Source organism: Mirounga leonina, unplaced genomic scaffold (assembly GCF_011800145.1).
Source record: "Mirounga leonina isolate KUSES-001 unplaced genomic scaffold, KU_Mleo_1.0 Mir_127, whole genome shotgun sequence".
Classification (NCBI taxonomy): domain Eukaryota; kingdom Metazoa; phylum Chordata; class Mammalia; order Carnivora; family Phocidae; genus Mirounga; species Mirounga leonina.
In genome coordinates this window covers 44,580,369-44,601,906 of record NW_023270316.1, presented here as the reverse complement: position 1 = coordinate 44,601,906, position 21,538 = coordinate 44,580,369, and the positions used below count along the sequence as shown (strand labels likewise).

At 33.9% G+C, this 21,538-nt stretch overlaps 1 protein-coding gene across 3 annotated transcripts in view; it reads left to right on the top strand.

Moving 5' to 3' along the window:
- TDRD3 (tudor domain containing 3) overlaps positions 1–21,538 on the top strand; it is a 156,972-nt gene that overhangs the window by 54,212 nt on the left and 81,222 nt on the right. For all 3 annotated transcript variants that reach the window (XM_035003256.1, XM_035003257.1, XM_035003259.1), the window contains exons 3-4: positions 5,178–5,243; positions 18,318–18,478. In XM_035003256.1, the coding sequence (XP_034859147.1) occupies positions 5,178–5,243; positions 18,318–18,478 (227 nt within the window). The remainder of the gene's footprint in view (positions 1–5,177; positions 5,244–18,317; positions 18,479–21,538) is intronic.

The following is a 21,538-nucleotide window of genomic DNA, read 5'->3' as shown; positions in this document are numbered from 1 at the left end:
AGCAGAAAATACTGATCATATTTATTAAAACAAATCATTTCATTAACATAGGAACTCTAGCTAGGTTATAGCTTTTTGACAGTCGTATTTTTTGTTTCAGCATAACTTTTCCTGTTGATAAAAGTAATGTATATTGTAGAACACCTCAGAAAACAAAAGTAAAATAAGAAAATTAAGGCTATCCATAATTACAGTTATGTTGTGTATATATTTCTTTCCGATCTCTCTCCTTCCACCTATCTCTGTAGCGTATCTTTTCCATAATTGGGATTGGCTTTTGGATTTTATTGAAGAGTTATAGAAATTGTTTGAAATTTAGGTGTAAGTAAATGAATATCCTTTTTTCAACCTTGCAGTTACCCCTTTGGGAGTATTTTCGTATTATCTTTATAATAACAATCTATTAAATTTATAATTTAATCTATTAAATCAAATTTATACATTATGATAGGTAGTCAACAAAATTCATAAGAGAATTACTTATTCTCTTATTCATAAGAGAATGACAGATCCACCATATCACTGCAACACAGGTATAACGTGAAACAGAAATGGCAGCAACTGATAAGAACATTTAAAATATAAATAAATATATAACTGTATATAACTTTTTCTTTTTACATTACTTTAATTTATATACAGTTAAATGGACTTAAACAGGTAAAATTTATGTTTTGATTCTGTCATTTTTTTCAGCTTCTTTGAATTTTATTCAATAAAACTAACAAGATCATTTTTTGTTTCTCAACTAAGAATGCAGGTTTTTAATAAAAGACTATAAAATTTTTTAAAGTAAGCTTTAGAAATTATGCATGTTGTCTATGTCTACAAATGGAAATATTCCCTATACACTTTAATTTTTTTTGACTTGCACCCTAATAAGTGAATTCTACTTTCAAAAAATGTTGAAAAAACTCTATTAATTAAAAAAGATGACGAGGAAGAGATTTCTGCTCTTCTTTTTCTTATTTATATACTTAGGTAAATAGCAATGAGCTATCTATAATTGGCTGTGAAACTTAAAATAAATCAAGATGAACTATTTGTCCTATGTACGTAAGAGGTACATGATGACCATTATTTTATGAATTAATTTGTCTTTATAATTTTCTCTGAAATAATATAGTTGAATACTCCAATCCAAGATATCATGCCATACAATAGGAAAAAGAAATACTTTTAATTAGGATGAACTCTAGACCAGACAGCTAATTTACTTTTCAAGCTTATCACCTTTAAATAAAGTCAGGCATTTGTAGTATTTCTGTTGAATTTTTTTTCAACTTTTGAAAGATTAGGGGCTATTAGTTACTAGTTGAAAAAGACTTGCATTATTGATTCTTATTATATATAACTTATTATATATTGGGAGAATAATCCATGCATGAGCTTTCTTATGTCCCCCTCCTCCTGTGCAGGACACACTGAGCTTGTTCCTTTATCTAGCAGTGAAAATGCTGTAATATATGTACAGGTTTTCCCCGCTATCCAAAAGTAGAGCATTCCTGGGGCACCTGAGTGGCTCATTCAGTTGAGCATCTGACTCTTGATTTTGGTGCTGGGCGTGGAGCCTGCCTAAGATTCTCTTTCTCCTTCTCCTTCTACCCCTCTAGTTCATGTGTGTGCTCTCTCTCTCTCAATAAAATTAAAAAAAAAAAAAAAAAAGGGCATGCCTGCAAAACCTTTTGTAAGCCAAAATGGTGTAAAATGAAGAAGTAATTACCATTAATTTATATGGAAAGATTTTAGAGCATTCCCAGACCCAAAAAGTAACCTCTCAGGTTTTTCTGATACCTTAGGGCATATCTTGCTAAAAGATGCACAAAATAAATCAAGAGAAAGCACAGATGCTTACAACACAGTTCAAAGCTATTGTAGCTGGATGCTGAGATGCTGAGTGTAGTTCCTGGGGAAGAAGCTTAGCAGTGCCCCTCTCGCTGTTTGGGGTACATTCTGTTTCTATAAAGGCTCACTGTAACACAATCACTGAACACTATTTTTGCTTTTCTTCTTTACCTGTAAAATGAAAATCTTCGAATTTCTTTCAGTTAGCAAAAACTCATGTAGATCTTTTGTAAAAATAAAGTGGCCTAATGTGAACTTTTGAAAAGCAAGGCTAACTGTACAGTGTTCCTGCCCAGGGAAGTCCATAGAGACTAGCACCCAAGGCATTTATTGGTCTGCTTATGAGGGTACTCTCTGCCTAAGGGAAACAGTTCTGAGACTCCGCCCCCCCAAAAATCAGGTGTTCACCATAAATCACACTGTTTATACAAATAGTCTAGGCAGTGAACCACATTTTCAGTTAGGAAATGGTTCAAGTACAAAGTTCCCACATGCCGGCCTAGGGCCAACCTTCTAAAAGGAGCAGCCTAAGAGCTGCTGTGTAATTCGTTTCTGTATAGATTTTTATGTTGAAAAGGAGGTTTCTTAATTTTTTACTCTATAGAATGGGAAGTAAGAGTATTAAGAAATGACATTAAAATCCAGCATATAGTTTTGGGCTCAAATACCTGAATTATTCAGAAGTAAATTAAGTGATAGCTCGGTCTTAAATTACTGAATACTATGCATTAGTAAAAATTTAAAAACAGATTTTTAAAAATTTCTTTTAAGATTCTGTATAATATAAAATGATTTGCCAAGTAGATATTCCATTGAACTTACTTGAATAAATAGGGATCTTTTGTATGTGTGCACACGTGCATGTGTATTTATAAATTAAGAATTTCTCCTGCATAATTTTTTATGTCCAATATAAATGTATTTTTGGACCCAGTTTTACTAGTGATCCTGATATAATGGCATCTGAATCATAAAATTGTCTTTGCAGTACTTACAAATTGATTTTGATTTTAAGATGTTTAAAGATTTGGTAGGTCATTTTCATCTTGTTAAAAGAATAATGAAATTATATTCATTATATTGTGCTTAGCACTTTGAAAGTTATGTAAACTTTGAATATATTGTCTTCCTTTAGCCTGATAACAACTTTATGAGATAGGCTTGGTGATATTTTTTTCCATTTTATAGAGGAATAAATTAGCTGGATTTAGAGAATTTGTGGCAGTGCCCATGGTCCTATTAGTTAATTACAGTTTGTAATGACTCAGAGTTTAGGATTTTAGTATAGTGCTTATTTCTACTTTATATTGGTGCCTCATTTTAGTTTAAATTAAATTTCATAATTATTGCTAAAAACCAGAAATGAGGGACTGTGGTATATCATAAAATTTGTATATATTCTGTTTAGCATACATATTTAAATATTCAGCCTCTGAGTTATTTCAAAATAATGCCTATATTTTTATTAACTGTGAGTTGTATTACTGACTTGATGATTATTCATGTTCAGATGATAACAAAATGTACATAAATTTAACATTCATTAAGTGCTTACTCTTTGCAATTCATTGTACCAAGTACTTAATGTGTATTAACATTAGGAATAAAGCAACCCTAATATATGGAAGGTTAATATAAGAAAATATTTTTTTTCCCACCTGTTACTCAGTATTTTCAAAGTGAAAAGGCATGCAACTCAAAGTATAATTTTATATATATGTATATATACATATATATACATATATATAAGCTTTGTTAATTCTTTTACTCTGTGATTGGATGGAGGCTGCAAAGACAATAAAGCTAACCCATTATTACACAAGTGTTTTGGATTTGGGGCTTAGTGTGCCTGGCAGTTCCACTTGGTGGGTTTTAGCTTAGGAGTGACCCTAGCATTACATTGAGAAATAAAATATGAATTATGGTAATAAAAGTCTGGAAAGATCTGTGGGGATTGTATAATTTATATGCTCATTTCTTAAGCTGACCACATACTGGTATTTCAAATAAGCGGACATTCTGTTATTGTAGGTGATGAAAGAAGACTATCCTACTTCTCTCCATGTCTTCATTTTATGTCACAGTTATTTTATTTTATTTTTTTTAAAGATTTTTTTTTTTTGAGAGAGAGAATGAGAGAGAGCACGAGAGGGAAGAGGGTCAGAGGGAGAAGCAGACCCCCCACTGAGCAGGGAGCCCCATGTGGGATCGATCCCAGGACTCCAGGATCATGACCTGAGCCGACAGCAGTTGCTTAACCAACTGAGCCACCCAGGCGCCCCGTGTCACAGTTATTTTAATCATCTAGTGTTTTCCCCTTAAGTCTAACATGAAGTTCTGTCTTACAGTTTTTGTGATTAAATGCACTCTATTTTATTTTGCTTTTAAGGAGATGAAGAGCTGTTGTTATATTTTAAGGAAGAACAGAACAATATAAATTTATCTAACCTCACACTCTCAGTCATCAATATAATTTCTTAACTTAATTAGGCCTTCTTCATGAATATTGATTTTCCTCTGAGCAAATTTCTTATTGTTCCTTTAGTTTGTACTTCTTAAAGAGGACAGTATCCTTCAAAGTTCTGCTTTTTTGTAAATTGTATAGTTCAAGTTTTGTTTTTAAATCAGAAATGCTACAACTTTGTTTCTGTTAGTTCTTATGTTTTCCTTTTTATGTTTTGCTTTGGTTTGCCGAGAAATATGTACTTCTGCACTTTCATATAGTTAGTCATTTGTTCACTAACTTTGATTTCTGTAATTTGTTTAAGCAAATGATACAGATTTTTACTACAATGAAGTCTTCCTTATTCTTGCTGTTGCAGTGGTATTGTTCCCTAGGATATTTGTATGTTATATAACTTTGTTATGGGTATCACAGCCAATAGAATAATGTGTTTTCAAGACTCTTCATATGAATGTTGTGTAGGATTCAGTTATCAAAAATATATTCATTCTGTTTATGTACTAAAAGTAGTCACTTGGTTTGGGATTAGGGCATTAATTTTTTTAGTAAGACTACAGTTTATATAAAATCAAGTATTAGGTCTTAATAGAGAAGATTTAGTAGTTAAGTTATTGAAAGGAATATAACCAGAATTAAGGCCTTAAACATTACTATTCAACTTACCAGTGTACTTTAAACAAAATATGTATGGGACTATGTAATTTGAAAAGATCGATTATATGTATAGATCTCATAATCAGTTAAAAGATACTGATTTAAATTTTATTCTACGGGCCTTAAGTAATTTCATCTTTTGTTTATGAGTGAGATTAGATTTAGATTTACTCTTCTCTATAATTATATTTTAATAATAATATTTTTATTTTAGACAGACTTAAGAACAATTGGCAAGAAATTCCTCCCCAGTGACATCAATGGTGGAAAGGTAGAAAAGGTAAAGAAAAACAATAACTTCCTAAATTATGCTAACTACAATAAATATGAACATTTACTAAATTACTGGAATTATTATTTGTCAATAAAGACTGCAACTGCAAAATACTTTAGAAGTGAATAGGTCATAGAGTTATCCTTATAGTGACTTTCTATACAAATGGAAAATTATTGACTTGAACTTTTAAACTTTTGGTGACTTTTCAACATTAAAAAAAAACTTCGGTTTCAGGAATTATAATTATGGCACAATTACATGTGAGACTTACCAGATATTGCTGGAATACAGGACAAGGACCTTTTTGTATTTTTAATTTTAGTTACCTATTTCCATGTTTATTTAATGAACTTATTTGTATAAAATTATAAGATTGTGAGAAGATATTAGGAGCAATTTGTCAAAGCTGTGCATTTGGTTATTGCTTTCATTTTTGAATCACATATATCTATTAGTGCATAATATATATATAATATGATATATTATGTATGTCATATATATTAGATAATTTCAAATATATATATATATTTATGTTATGAATTTTTTTCAGTGATCTTTTTAAATCCAGGGATACAATTTTTAGATATCAACTACTCAATCTTTTACTTTTTTTTAAATTTATATTCAACTTCTTTTTATTTTAAAATACATATGAATTATCTCAGCCAAGAATTTTATGTGCTACTGGTCACTTTTTGAACTATTAAAGAATACCATTATCTATAATTTAAATAAATACTTTCAGTGTGTATGTTTTGTGTTTGGATAAATACTCTTACCATTTTAACACTTTGGTATTTAAAATAGCTATCAGATATTTTAAATTTTAGATAATTATAAAAGATCTATAATGTAACAACGTTTCTCACATTTTCTAAATATTAACCTGTTTATGTAAATGATGGTAATCATTTTCCTGGAAAGAACCGTAAGAGAATTTCTAATCTACTCTTGTTTTTGAGACAGATACTCAGAGAAGAGGTTCTGTATACTCCTCAGCAATTCATTTTAATATTTAACAACACTCTGTGTCAGCAAACTTTAATTACATTTTAACCTAAATTTCTTATGTTACAACTTAAAGTTCATAATGTCTTCTTGATCTTCCCTCAGGGGAAATGGAGAACATCTGCTTACTTTTCCTTGGGAATAATTCTTCATATACTTGAGGACGTGTAAATGTCATTGCCACAGGTTTCTTTTTGCTAAAGCTAGTTATCTTGAGTCCTTTGTTTATTCTGTCTCAAACTTTTCATTCAACTTCATTGTTCTCAGAGTTCTCTCCAGTTTCTGTACATCTCTTTTTTTGGTTGTGGTATAGTTCTCAGACTTCATGGTGCACCAGAATCACCATGAAGCTTGGGTAAAACACAGATGGCCAGCTCCTTGCCCTCAATCCCTGACTCCCCAGTTTCTGATTCCATTGAACTAGGATAGAGCCCAAGAATCTGTATTTTGGACAAGTTTCCATGGGATGTTGATTCTGGTGGTCTGGGAAGCATACTTAGCAAGTTTCTGGATTATGGAACCCCAGATTAGGCAGCAGTCTTGGATAGGTCTGATGAGTGCAACTGTTCTTTACAGGAAAGTGACTAACATCAAAGCAGTAATCCTCATTGGAGGTAGATTAAAGGAGTATAGAGAGGAGTCTTCAAACTTCTCCCAAAAGAGGCCAAAAGTAAATGCTCACATGGTGTGTATTGTTATTATATTTACTAAGTCTTGGATAATACCATTTTTAGCATTTGGGAATTTGAGAGTGGAAAGGAAGAATGGAGAGCCAGTTGATCTGTGATCAGGTAAGAAAGATTGTAGGCCTGTAGTTAGAAGACAGTTAATCCTGGATACATTGAATTTACATCTTTTTTGTTCTAAGACAAATCTGGGGCCTTCAGAAAGTACTGTCATCTGGAGTTTGAGACTGAAGTCTTAATAATTGCTTTTAGTTACCACTGTTAATTTGGGAGAAAGTAGAATGGCAAAAAATGCAAGGAACTTAATCATTAATTAATATAGTAGTTTTGTTCAGGTTCCTTTCTCTTCCCTTCCATTCTCTTAACGTTAGTTTGCAATTCCTATATTTTCTCCCTAAGGTTGCCCATGATCTTAATGCCAAGGTTTCAGACAAATTTTAAAAGTGCTGAAAGGGAATGGGGTGCCTGGGTGTCAGTTGAGTGTCTGACTCTTGATCTCAGCTCAGGTGTTGGTCTCAGGGTCTCAGCCCCCACTCCCAGCATACTTTAAAAAAAAAATGCTGAGGGGGAAGAGGACTGTTTTCTCCAGGCTTCCAAGACTAAGCCAGGTCTTCCCATAGGCAGTTTATGTTTGAGGTTTAAGCCATAAAGATTGTGAGAGTGGAGGAAGGTATGGTGGGGAAACCATCTTTTGCAACTTCTTTTCTGAGTGTTTTAGGGCAGGCTTTTTTGCATTTCTTAGATATTACAGGGTCTTGGAACTGTGGCTTATAAGCTAAAAATCATAGAACAAAGTCATGACAAAAAAGAAGTAAAACTATTCTTTCTAAAAAGCTGTTCAGTATTTTTCATATTCTTTTTAAAGTTTAATATTTTTCAGTAGTCATTTTCATAGCTTAAGCCTCTGAACCAAAATATAGAATTACAAAATATAGGTTAATGTAAAAATACTTTGTTACCAGTCCAACTATGTGATGACCTTATGCATTACTGTGGAACCCTAAAAAGGAAAGGCTTTCAGGTCTGTATTTATTTTTTCTTCTGAGTTTTAAAAATGACAAGTTGTATATGCCTTTTTAAACGTCAAACTGTGATTAAAGACCTAATTTTACAAATGGGAATGCTCAAAACTTTAGCAGTACCGACATCAACCACAAGATGGCTTCACTGCCTTAAAATTCAAAGTGAATGCCCTTTCACCATCAGTCTAGAAAATTAGATGTTTTTGAAAAGAAAAATAATTGAAAAAAGTTTTAAGTTTTAATTTAAATAAAATTATATTATGTTTTATGTATGTTAATTTATTCTGTGGTAAATAATACAATTTGTCAGTGTTCCTTCTGGTGAGTTATTAAAATTAAACATGCACTCTTATTTTTCAGAACAATGGATTACTCTGAAATATTGATTTTACTATGCTTTATTTACAAGTGTTTATTGGCAAATATTAATAGAACTTCTGTGGAGTTTAAAAATAACTGCACAGGGGTGCCTGGGTGGCTCAGACGGTTAAGCGTCTGCCTTCGGCTCAGGTCATGATCTCGGGGTCCTGGGATCAAGCCCCACATCGGGCTCCCTGCTGAGCGGGGAGCCTGCTTCTCCCGCTGCCCCTCCCCCTGCTTGTGCTCTCCCTCTCTCTCTCTCTCTCTCTGTCAAATAAAAAATAAAAAATCTTTTTTAAAAAATGCACAAAACAATATATAGTAGACACTCTTCTGATAATTGAAAAACAAACTGTTCACCTTACTTTTTTTTTTTTTTTTAATTCTCCCAGAGGAAAAAGAAACTAAAAAGATGAAGGATAGAGGTGTGGAAATAGGCAAGTGATACACTAGTAGAAGGGTTAATTTTGACTGGGGGTCCCACAGTGTTTTCCTCATATTTCATTTGCTGTAATTGCTCTGAACGATTGAATAAGAGAAACTGTGTTCTGTGCTATACTTTGATGTACAATTTGATGCTTTTCACAGGGCATCTCATATTTGGGAGAACATATTCAAGATTATGTCTATTTCTCACTTAATAGGCTTTTATAATACCCTGTTTTTTAAAATTTCTGAGGAGTAGAAACTTTTAGGTCTAATAAAGGTACTACCATATTTATGATTCAGAAGGTTTCTTTTTACTATTGTTTGTAAGGTTTTTTTTTACATTTATACTCTCGCTATATGTGAATATCACTTGAAAATTTGAGATAGGGATGAGGGACTACCTTTGCAAAGCTGTTTTTTTCAGCATCCCCAGTGCATTTGACTTGCTTTCATCTTGATCTTTTTTTGGTGCAAGTTTCTAACTTATCTAGGAGAACCCTGATTTCCAGCAAACTCTTCTTTTTCTTTTCCTTCTCCTTTTTTTAATTGAAAATCTACTCTGCTAGATCCGATTTTAAGCAGTTTATATGCATTATCTTTGTGGTCTTCAGGAAAAACACTGAAAATAGAAATGATTACTGCCCTCTTTTTTTTTTTACTGCTGAGATGAAGGAACTATAACTTTCTTAAAATCTGTCTTTGCTGCCAGGCAAACGCTATTTATTCTGCAAATCTCCACTCATATTCCACTTCTCTCCTAATTTTCTTGACCCCTTTTGAGCAGAATTAATTTTTAAGCATCAATATTTCCATTGCCCTTTATGCCTATATCTGCTTTTGCTATGTAACAAATGTTGTCATAGTTTTAGAATGTGTAATAGAAAGACAACAGACTTCGGTATATGTCAGATCTGGATCTGAATCCTAATTCTGCCTCTTACTAGCAGAGTACATTACCCTCTGCCAGCAGCAGCAGCATTATTTCTATTTGGAAAATTACAAAAAATTAAAAACGTACTTTATGGTACAAACTATAAAAAAACAGAGCATGACAAAATCTTGACTGATAACAATACACAGAAGATAAGTATAGTAGACGTTTGTGATTCCTAGAACCTGAGTTCTCTTCCTGTGTGTGTGAGAATGTCCCATCTTTCAAGTCGTGGTGGTGGAGAAGAAAATGCCAGAACACATTTTCCCCAGCCTCCTTTGCAGCTATGCCTTGCATTTGTAGCTCAGCTCTGCTAGTCAGCTGTAGCTGCTGTGGACTTGGGCTAATCACTCAAATAAGCAGGAACTGTAGTGAATGCTCTCTGCTAGTGGTAGAAGCTATAGCAAGATTGAGTTTCTAGGGTAATAGCTGCAGCAGTACCGGATAAGTGTCGAGGGCCAGTGAGACTGATAGAACAAGGTGTACAGCTAGACGCTTGCAGTGTGCTGGTCCAGCTTGTTACAGCTCACGAACGCCGCTTGTCAGCATGTCTTCCTAGTTTAGAGTTCAGTAACATCTTGTTGGTAGTTGAAATCAGCCATGGAAGTTGGCAAATGCTACAAATATTAAGGCTTCTTCTCTCCCCTCCCCATCTGAGGACTGTTTTACCAACACACCACGGCCACTAAACCAGTTCTGTGGTTTGATTATGAGTGTTTTTTCTGTGTAGGCAGCAGACCTAGTTCTTTAATTCTCCTGACATTTCTGTGAACTATCCAATGTCTTAATTTCAGAATATCATGTAAATTATTTGAACTATTTTAATGTAATGTTTAATATATACAAACATATGTTTTAGGCTTAATAATAAAGTGAGCAAGTGTGAAGTCTCAGCCTGATATAAGAACTAGAACATTACAGTACCACTCTGCCTACCTACGTGTCCTAGCTCTTCCTCCCTCCCACACCAAGAACTGATTGCTGTGAATTTTGAGTTTAACTTTACTTTTAAAAATATTGTAGTTACATATGCAATTATTCCTAAACAATATGTATTTTTGTTTTTAAGGTTTATAAAATGTTAATATGTTGTCTGCTGTAATTTGCTTTTATCATTCAGTGCTCTATGTCTAGTAGGTATCCATGTGGCATATACCTATTATTCATTCATTTTCTCTTTTATATAATACTAAACTGTGTAACTATACCTCAGTTTACTTATTCATTCTCTTGTTGATGGATATTTAAGTGCTTTTTCTTTTGTTTTTAACAATAGATGCACTACTTCTAGGAACAAATTTGTGTATTTTTCTTGATGCATGTATGTAAGAGTTTCTCTGGGGAACATAACCAGGGATTGAATTATTATGTGCTTAGAGCTAAGCCAGTGTTCAACTTTATAAGATTATGCCAAATTATTTTTTAACGTAGTTGTACCAAATTTATATTACCTTCAGTAGTATATGCGAAATACCATTAATCTATATCATTTGTGGCACTTGAAATGATCAAATTTTTCTAATCTTGTGGTTGTAAAATATGTTATTCTTCCTTAGGCTATTCTCTTCCTCGCCCACCCCCACACCCGTATAAATTTTAGAATCAAATGATCAAGTTTCTTAAAATATGTTGGAGTTTTGATTGAATTTGCAGATCAGCTTAAAGACAGTTGATATCATTATGATATCATATTATCAGTGAAATGCTTATAAGCTGCCTCTGTGAAGAGAAGGAAAAAAGCCCTCATATATACGTAGCATCTGCTACTTTTTGTAGCAAAAGTATTACTACCATGGCTGACTATAAGCTACACTATGAAATCACTGATGCTGGAATTGGGAAGAAATGTGCATTATAGGCTCTTGTGAACCAGTATGAGCTGCCTCTAGCACACTCCTAGATGTATCTCTTCATTTATTTAGTTTTTCCATAGTTTTATAATTTGTTAAAGGTATATAGGTCTTGTATCTTTTGTAAGCTTTATTCCTGGAGTATTTTATTTTTGTTGCTGTAAATGGTGTTTTTAAAAAATTACTAGTTTTTCTCTCTGATAATTGTATATTGATCTTAAATTCTGCTAACTTGTACTTATTATTCTTAATATTATATCTGTATATTCTTTTATGTTTTCTTTATAAATTTGCCTTTTGTTGACATTTCACATGAGTGGAATCACACCATATATTCTCTCTTGTATCTGGCTTCTTTAACTTAGTGTAATGTTTTTGAAGTTAATGTGTCAGTAGTTTGTTTCTATTTATTGCTGAGTAGTATTCCATTGTATGGATATATCACTTTTTTCTTTTCATTCACCAGTTGATGGACATTTAGACAGCCCTGCTTAGTTCTCTTTTATTTTTCCACTGCTGATGAAAGTGTGTTGATGTTTTTATTAATATTATCTCTTGAATCACTGATTGGCATCATTACTCTCTGCTTCTTGATCAGTCCTGTTCAGTATCAGTTTCATTAGTTTTTGCAAGGAACCAGCACTAGTCTGCTAAGCTTGAATTTTGTTTGCTATTTCATTAACTTCTCTTTATTATCTTCTTTCTTCTACCTTATTTGAGCTCAGTCTGTTGTTCTTTTCATAATTTGTTAGTTTAGCTCATTAGTTTTTTTCTCTCTTTTCTAATATAAGCTATTAATTTCCTCCCCCTGCTGTTTAACTATCCCAAAGGTTTTACACGCTTTCATCATCATTCAGTTCTAAACACTTTTCAGTTTATATTAAGTTGTATTTGTTGCCTGTTTTAATCATAAAATAATATCCTTTTCTTTCTTTTTGTTACAGATTTCTCATTTAGTTATATTGTGATCAGAGAATTTGGACAGAATGAGAGCTGTATTTGAAATTTCATAGAGGCTTACATTATAGCTTGATATGTATTTGTACATGTTGCATGTTTGCTTGAGAAGAGTATTTGTTCCCTACTTATTATGTTCACAATTCTATGTAAATTCCCTAGACCAGGCTTATTATTTTATAGTCTATTTTTGATAATTCCAAATTCTCCAGGTCTTAGAGACTTAACTTTTTTAATTTTTTATTTATTTATTTTATGATTCTCATGCTTTGTGGCTTGTTTCCTTATGAGTCTCTTGATATTTTCTTGTGATTTCATGTTTCTTGCTCTTTCTATATGGGAATCCTGGGCACCTGAATCATCTGTGCTTTCTTCTAGAAGGGGTACATGGAGCTCATGGGGGTGAGCTGAGTGAGCTGAGGTTTTGGCTAAGGTTAGTTTTGCTACCTTTCCACTAGCCCAAAGTTGAGGCTCTCTCAATTTCAGGGTTGTTATTGCCAGAAGCACACATAGGTCTTCTCTGGAGGAAAATGTCCACCAAATTGAGATTTACCATAGATGCCTGAATGGATAATGTGGGGAATGTTCTGAAATTTCTAACAGTGTGTAGATAGTTGTCTTTCATTCTAGTTTTCTTGAGTCTGATATTATCCTTAAAATAGTACAGGGTGTGACAAATCATACTTTTTTCCCCTGTGGTCTTTTCCTGCCCTATCCTCATGTTTATTAAAATAAAATTTTGTTAAAATGATATTAAGAGTTGTTTTGACAGGGCAAAGAAGTAGGTTAAAAAAGAGAGCATCATAAATGATTTTTAAAGCTTGTCCTTCAGGCTTTTAAAGTAGCCATAGCGGAACAACTTTTTCTTCTTCCAAGGCAGCTTTCTGGAATCATTTGTCCAGTTGCTTAGATCCTAAGGTTGAGGTGTGAATGGTCTAGTCAAACACTTCTCTAGACATAAGTGAATGAAAAAATGAACGCTAGGAAATCTCACTGAAGCCACCACTGGAAATGCTTTGAAAGTAGTGATAGAGAATGAAATGAATTATGATTTTAAGTACTTAAAAGGACTGTGGAGGATGAAACTTTTTAGTCTGTTCATTTTAACCCACTTTGCAGTAATATTGGAAATTTGATCAGAACTTAATCATACTCATAGATCCTCCATAATTAATATACTCATAGGCCCTATGTTTAGGTTTGATGGAGAATCTGGTGCTTATGTTGTTAGGTATTGATGGAGGAAATTTATTTCTCAAGGAAATTGATAAGATTATAAAAAGAAATGGCTAGCAGATATTTCATAGTATCATAGACTGTCTAAATTTGGATGGTTTCTAGAGTCCTAAAGAAAAATCTGTTGTCCAGGTGTGATCAGCCTGTAGGTAACTGGTTCCATGTCATCCAGCCTTTGGAGAGTCTCACTAATAAACAGGAATGCTATTTAATATGATCAATAAAGTAATAAACTAATAGAGCCATTTATATCTGGTATTGCATATCAGTTTATATGATTGGTTAGGAGTTCAGATGACAGAGGTGTCCATCTTTCTAAGGAGAGGAAGGAATGAAGCCTGGGTGAATTTTTTTGGCCTCAGATAATATTTCTGGCAGATATTTTATATCATTTATTATGATGAGAAATCTTTACCTGGAGAGACAATGATGAATTCTTCTTACTTATTTAAACTTTTTACGGTAATTTCTTTTACTTGTTCCTTATTACTCATGCAAAAGAGAAAATCAGACATTAAAGAAATGGGTGGGACGCCCGGGTGGCTCAGTCAGTTAAGCATGCAACTCTTGATTTTGGCTCAGGTCATGATCTCGGGGTCATGAGATCAAGCCCCACGTTGGGCTCCATGCTGGGCATGGAGCCTGCTTAAGATTCTCTCTCTCTCTCTCTGCCCCTCCCCCCCAAAAAAGAAGAAGAAATCTTGGGTAAAGATTAATCTTTTTTTTTTTTAATTTTCATTTAAAATTTATATCTTATTTTACTTTGGGATTGCCCTTGACACTAGTTGGGCACAGATTTTGAGGTTAATATTCATTCAGTAGTGTGGATGCCTTTAGATGATTTTATTAAGATTTATTTATTTATTTTAGAGAGAGAGAAAAAGAGAGAGCACGAGTGGGGGGTTGGGAGGCTGAGGGAGAGGGGAAAGCAGATTCCCCACTGAGCGTGGAGCCCAAAGCTGGGCTTGATCTCATGACCCTGAGATCCTGATTTGAACCAAAATCGAGAGTTGGATGCCCAACTGACTGAGTCACCCGGGTGCCCCACCTTTAGATGATTTTAGATTCAGGGTTTAGAGTTAGGATTTATAATGTTAGAACTATAGCACTTTATTCTACTATTTGTGTTTTATTTAGGTCCTATACTTATGTATTTTGTTTACTACAGAGTATAATAAACTGAATTTTGTAAACATAATAATGAAAACATTCATTATATCTGTTGGCTTGCTTATAGAACATTTCTGAATTGTGGAATCACAAATATTAAGGCTTGATGATTCACATTGAGAAGTGACTATGAAAAGATTGTAAACTCTTCTAAGAAAAGTCTAATAAATAGTGCCTCCTTTTCCACTTTGCTTTTGAATCAATTGAGAAGTAAAGCATGGGAGATATGGGCCAAAATGTCAACTTTATTATTGATGAGAATTACTTTGAAAGATGTGGTTTATGGACCCACTGAGCCACAAACCAGGCAGACTTAACACACTCCTTCATGGTAGTGTCAATCCAGTGAAGAGCCTGAGTCAGTACCTCCCACCTCAGAGTCCCTAGCTAGATCTCAAGAAAAAGAAGGGGGAGAATGAACCCAGTATATACAGTGTATTCTTCCCAACCAGATAAGTCATTCCATGAGCAGGTATATTAGTTTCCTAAGGTTCCTGCAACAAATTACCACAAACTTGGTGGCATGAAGCACAGAAATTTATTCTCTCACAGTCCTGTAGGCCAGAAGTCTAAAATCAATGTGTTAGCAGGTTTGGTTCCTTTTGGAGGCTTGAGGGAAAATCTGTTTCATGACTCTTTCCTAACTTCTGGTAGCTGTGGGCAGTCTTTGACATTCCTTGCCTTGTAGCTGTGAAACTCCAATTTTTGCCTCCATCTCCACATGGCTTTTATAGCCTGCATCTTTCTGTGTGTATTTATACTGTGTGTTTATGTCCCCTTATCTTGTTAGGACACTCATCATGGGATTTCCAGCCCATCCTAATTCAGGATGATCTCATCTTTAGATCCTGACCTCAGTTATGTATGCTAAGTCCTTTTTCCCAAATAAGGTTACTTTACAGGTTCCAGGTAGATGTATCTTTTGGAGGGGTCACTATTCAATCCACTAAAAGGACTAGAGAGGCCAGGAGGGAGTAATTAAATAAGTAAACTTGTTGCTTGCTAGGAAATATTAGGAGCCAGGGACAGGTCTTATTTCCTAGCATTCCCCAGCGTTTTGTACGCATGGTCAACTAGGATGTAGATGAACCCTGTGTGTCATTGACATTATCTTCTATTTATGTTTCTTTGGTAGAATCTTTTTTTTTTTTTAAGATTTTTTATATATTTGAGAGAGAGAATGAGAGAGCACATGAGAGCGGGGAGGGTCAAAGGGAGAAGCAGACTCCCCGCCGAGCAGGGAGCCCGATGTGGGACTTGATCCAGGGACTCCAGGATCATGACCTGAGCCGAAGGCAGTCACTTAACCAACTGAGCCACCCAGGCGCCCTCTTTGGTAGAATCTTAACATAGGTTTATACTTGTCTATTTTGTTATCATTAATGGTTAAAACTAGGTAATATAATCTATATATCCACTGAACTGCACACAAATAAAAGGCAGTTTATTACAACACATTGAAAGCAAACAAAACCAGCAAAGGTGTCCTGTCAACCCTCATGGGATGTAGAACTCCCGATTCCATAAAGATACATTGTGATCTGTATTTCATATGACCAAGTTAGGGTGCCCTTGTCATGCTGGATAAGAAATACTAGGAAAGTTTAATTTTTTTTCTTAGTAAGAATTAAACAGAAGCAAAAGTTTTCCTGTCACAATTCGATGGATGTGCTCTCCCTAGGATGCGTGAGTCTCACTTTGGAACACATAGATTAGATCACTGATGGTCTAATAGAACTTTTTGTAGTGAGGTAGACAGTTTATATCTGTGTTTTCCAGATACAGAACATTTGAAATATAGCTAATGTTACTCACGAGTCGAATTTTAAATTTCATTTAATTTTAATTAATTTAAATATAAATTTAAGTAGTTGCATATGGGTGGTGGGCCATATTGGACAGCACAAGCTGTATATTCATCAATGTCTAAGCTAAAAATATTAGGAGTAGTAAAATAAAGAGAATGATAAACATTATAATAACTATAACCTGCCAGTGGTTTCATTTAAATGTCCTTATTTTAATGGCATTAACAAAGCAAAAGGAAAGGTTCATCCTGAATTCACAGTTTATCTGTACTTGTTAAAGATTTTGGACTTGTTTTGGGGCGCCTGGGTGGCTCAGTCGTTAAGCGTCTGCCTTCGGTTCAGGTCATGATCTCAGGGTTCTGGGATCGAGCCCCACATCGGACTCCCTGCTCAGCAGGAAACCTGCTTCTCCCTCTCCCACTCCCCCTGCTTATGTTCCCTCTCTCAGTGTGTCTTTCTCTGTCAAATAAATAAATAAAATCTTAAAAAAAAAAAAGATTTTGGACTTGTTTTAACTTGGAATTTTTTTTTTAATAACTGAAAATTAGATGAAATTTTAGTCTCTTTTTTCTAATTATATTCTTTAGGACTAAATTTACAACAAAATTATTCCTCTATAGGCAAAATACTGGTAAATATGAAGTAGAAATTTGTTAACTTGGGACATGCTTACTCAAGAAATTAAGTATAAATGTTTGTCAATCATTTCACATTTTTCTTTGCTGAAAATATAAATTACATTAATATGCACAGAAAGATTTTACTTAATACCATGTAACAAAAAATTAGCCTTTTTTTTCCCTTTGGAGGTATGATACTACTGAAAGGTATAATATTTTATAATGTGGAAAATATGACTTTGTGACAAAGTTATTTTTCAGCCATGTAAACAGATTTTGCCAGCATTTCCCAATTATATCCTGGGCACTTTATTATATAAAATTTTTAAGAGCTGTTTAGTCCATCAGTTTTATTTTTGGCTTTGATTGAAATGTGGCCAGAGAGAGCATTTCTTCTCTTTAGTGCCAGGCATGTAATACAGCATTAGATTTAAATTTACTTAAAAAGATAATGTGAAAATAAATTAAATACAGCTCACACTTTTTGAACTTTATATGGTTTAAATTTTGGAGTATTGTATTCTTCATTAATGACAGAAGAGGGTGTACTTTAAACCTGATGTTTTTAAACAGTAAACACTCCTTCCAACTGGTGCTGTAAAGTTGATGTCCCTTAAAAAATTACTAAATTCTTTAATTCCATGTCCCTTAATTCCATGGGAGAAGATGGGGAGGGGTGCATGTGAATAATTTAGAGCACATAATACTAAAAACATCTATTAATACACCTTTAATCCAGAAATACAACTTTGTTTTCCTCAAGTTTTCTCATTACTTTCTGAAAATGCATTCAGAATTAATGAATTCAGAAGACCCTTTTGAAGTTTTATCTTTCAATCCCCCCAAACCCTGATGTGTGTTATATAATTTCACTTTTGACCTTATTTAGTTGAAATTATTATAAATCATGAAGTATGGCCATTAAAGACGAGAGAAACAGAATAAATTAAAAACAAAGCCATGGCTAGAAAGTGATATCTATTCCTTTGTGTTTTGACAGCTTGAAGGTCCATGTGTTTTGCAAATTCAAAAAGTTCGCAATGTTGCTGCACCCAAGGACAACGAAGAATCTCAGGCCGCACCAAGAATGCTGCGTTTGCAGATGACTGATGGGCATATAGGTTGCACAGCTGTGGAATTTAGTCATATGTCAAAAATAAGGTGATTGACACTTTAATTTGTATATTTGTTACAGAGTGTGAAGATGCTATTCAAAATGGATTTTGTTTTAGGAATTTTAGAAAAAGGAATGAATATTATAAGTGCCTGTTACAATTTTTCAAAAGAAATTAAAGAATTTAAATTTCTATTTTATCTGTATAGGAAAATAGGAATGGAGTTACTCTTTCCTTAAATGTTGATTATTTAAAAAAATTCAAGGTGTTTTTGTAAGAAAAGTAATCATTTCTGTTTGTTTGTTTGTTTTCAGTAAATTTTAGGTCATTCAAAAATTTCCAAGAACAATTTACCTGAATATGTTACCATTTCTTCTTTGACAGCTGCGTTCAGCACACTAGAAAAGTTTTATGGACAAATGAGTTTTCCTAGGAAATGATTGAAGCTAGAGACATGTGTCACTCCACTTTCTGAGAGGACAAGGAACACTATAAGGAACAATTTTCCAAATTCTTCTTTTGGCTATTTTTATGAGAAGTTTTTATTTTTATTTGCATAAATTTGATGTGTAACATTGTGTAAGTTTAAATTGTACAACATTTTACTTTGATACCCTTATATATTATGATCCCTAATGTAACAGTATTTATCGCATTACATAATTATAGTATATTGTTGTCTGTTTTTATTATACTGTGTATTAGATCTCTGTGGCTAGTTTACTACTCATTACAAATTTGTACTGTTAAACACCTTTAATCTTATCTCTCCCCACCATTTCCTGGCAGTCACCATTTTATTCTCTTTTTACAGGTTTAACTTATTTTTATTTGGATTCCACATATAAATGATATAGTCTTTCTCTGTCTGAATTATCTTGCTTAGCATAATTGTTTAAGGTCCATTCATGTTGTTGCAAATGGAAGGATATTCTCCTTTCTCATGCTGAATAATATTCCATTGTGTATATGTACCACATCTTTTTTATCCATTCATTCGAGTGGTTTCCATATCTTGGCTGTTGTGAATAATGTTGCAGTAAACATGAGAGTACATATTTCTGGTCAAAATCCTTCATTTCCTTTGGGTGTATACCAGAAGTGGAATTGCTGGATTGTATGGTAGATCTGTTTTTAGTTTTTTGAGGAATCTTCATATTGCTTTCCATAGTGGTTGGACCAATTTACATTTCTACCAGCAATGTATGAGTTTAGATTTTGCCCCCAAATAGCTCTTCTGCTAATGAGGTAGGCACATAGGCATATAAGTTATAATAAATATGTCAACTAAAAGGATTAGGAGTCGGGGTGCCTGGGTGGCTCAGTCCTTAAGCGTTTGCCTTCGGCTCAGGTCATGATCCCAGGGTCCTGGTATCGAGCCCCGCATCAGGCTCCCTGCTCGGCGGAAAGCCTGCCTCTCCCTCTGCCTGCTGCTCTCGCGCGCGCTGACAAATGAATACATAAAATCTTTAAAAAAAAAAAAGGAAATAAAAAAAGATTAGGAGTCTAGAAAATTAACTCTGCTGGGGGGAGCCAGGAATAAGACTTAAAATATGAATAGGTATTTCGAGAATGGTGAGGGGGGAATAGCACATGCAGAGACGTGGTGTCCTGAAGAGCTTTGGCAATTTGGGATGGTGGTATGTGGGAAGAAATGTGATAGGTTGAGGCCTCCAAGCCATGCTCAGTAATTTCCCTTCTTTTTTATTCTTCCTTCAACCTGTATTTGCCTCTGGGAAAGGAATTTCCTTCCTTAGAAGATAAACGTTTGTCTAAAATACTGATTTTTATATACAAAGCAGGTTTTGTTGATTTTGTATTATGTTGTCTTTTTTTTTTTTTTTTTTAAGTAGGCTCCATGCTGAGCATGGAGTGCAGGGCTAGAACTCACAACCCTGAGATCAAGACCTCAGCTGACATCAGGAGTTGGACGCTTACCCGTCTGAGCCACCCAGGTGCCCCTGTTGTCTTTTTGAAGAGTGGAAGGGTTCCTGCTTTTGTGGAGGAAGCTCTCCTCTGACAAATTCAGTCAAACCCCCTACAAAGGAGTTCATAAATGACTCAGAAAGATTTGCCTTGTAATGGCACCCTCTCTGATTTTACTGCTGTGTATTTCTCTGAGCTAAATGAAAACACAAGGTCGTCCAGAAAGTTTAACTGTCTTCTTTTGTTGAATTTATTGCAATTTGACAATTGAAAAAAAAATACTACCATTTGCTCACTGACTCACCATTGAAGTAGCATGTCTGCTTTTGTTGCTGTAAAAGCAACGGCCTGCAGAACTGTTTTTACATGTGAACATTTGGGGAGACTTTTATTGAAGTAATATTGGTTGGTGGTTATCTTAGAAGCAAAGTAGAGTAACTCACTAGAGAGGATACACCAGGATCTAATATGGACTGTGTTACCTTCAGTGGACAATGCATTTCTCTGGGGTGCTTTTTCAGCTCTTCTGTTCTACTTCCTGACTGGCTTCAACTTTTAAACACCCACTTCTCACTGTTTTTGTGTTTATTTGTCTTGTTATAGTTTTTTTAAAATTGCATTGAAGAGAGAGTAGAGGCACTTTGGGGTGCCAATAAAAATAATAATTAAACCCAAATATGCTCTCTGAATAAGGGTTAGTTAGGGCCCTGAAGGTGATGTATTAAAAATTATGTTAGAATTTTAACACATATTTATCTTTTTGTGGGAATAGAACTATCATTTAATGTGGTGAGTGGGATTTTTTATCAGTTATCCTAATGAAATTTTAAGTACATCTTCAAATAATTTGACAACTTTTTCCTCTTATCCTATTAGGGAGAGTTTGAGAAAGGTACAGTCATTTTATACAAAAATTAGTTATCATTTGTTTTCGGATTAGCTTTTAAAGTTATATTATCACAACTTAAATGTCCCTGTAATTTGCATCCAGTCTTTTAAGTTCTTATGTAGTTTCATTGCTAATTTCTGTTTCTAGATTTTCATTGCATTTTCCAATTTCACCAATTTGTAAGAAATTATTGGCTAAAAATGGTTTTGAAGAATAAGTTTTATGTAAATGATACAATTCAGTAATTATAATAGTTTCTTTAAAGAGTATAGCATCCTGTAGTTGAAACTT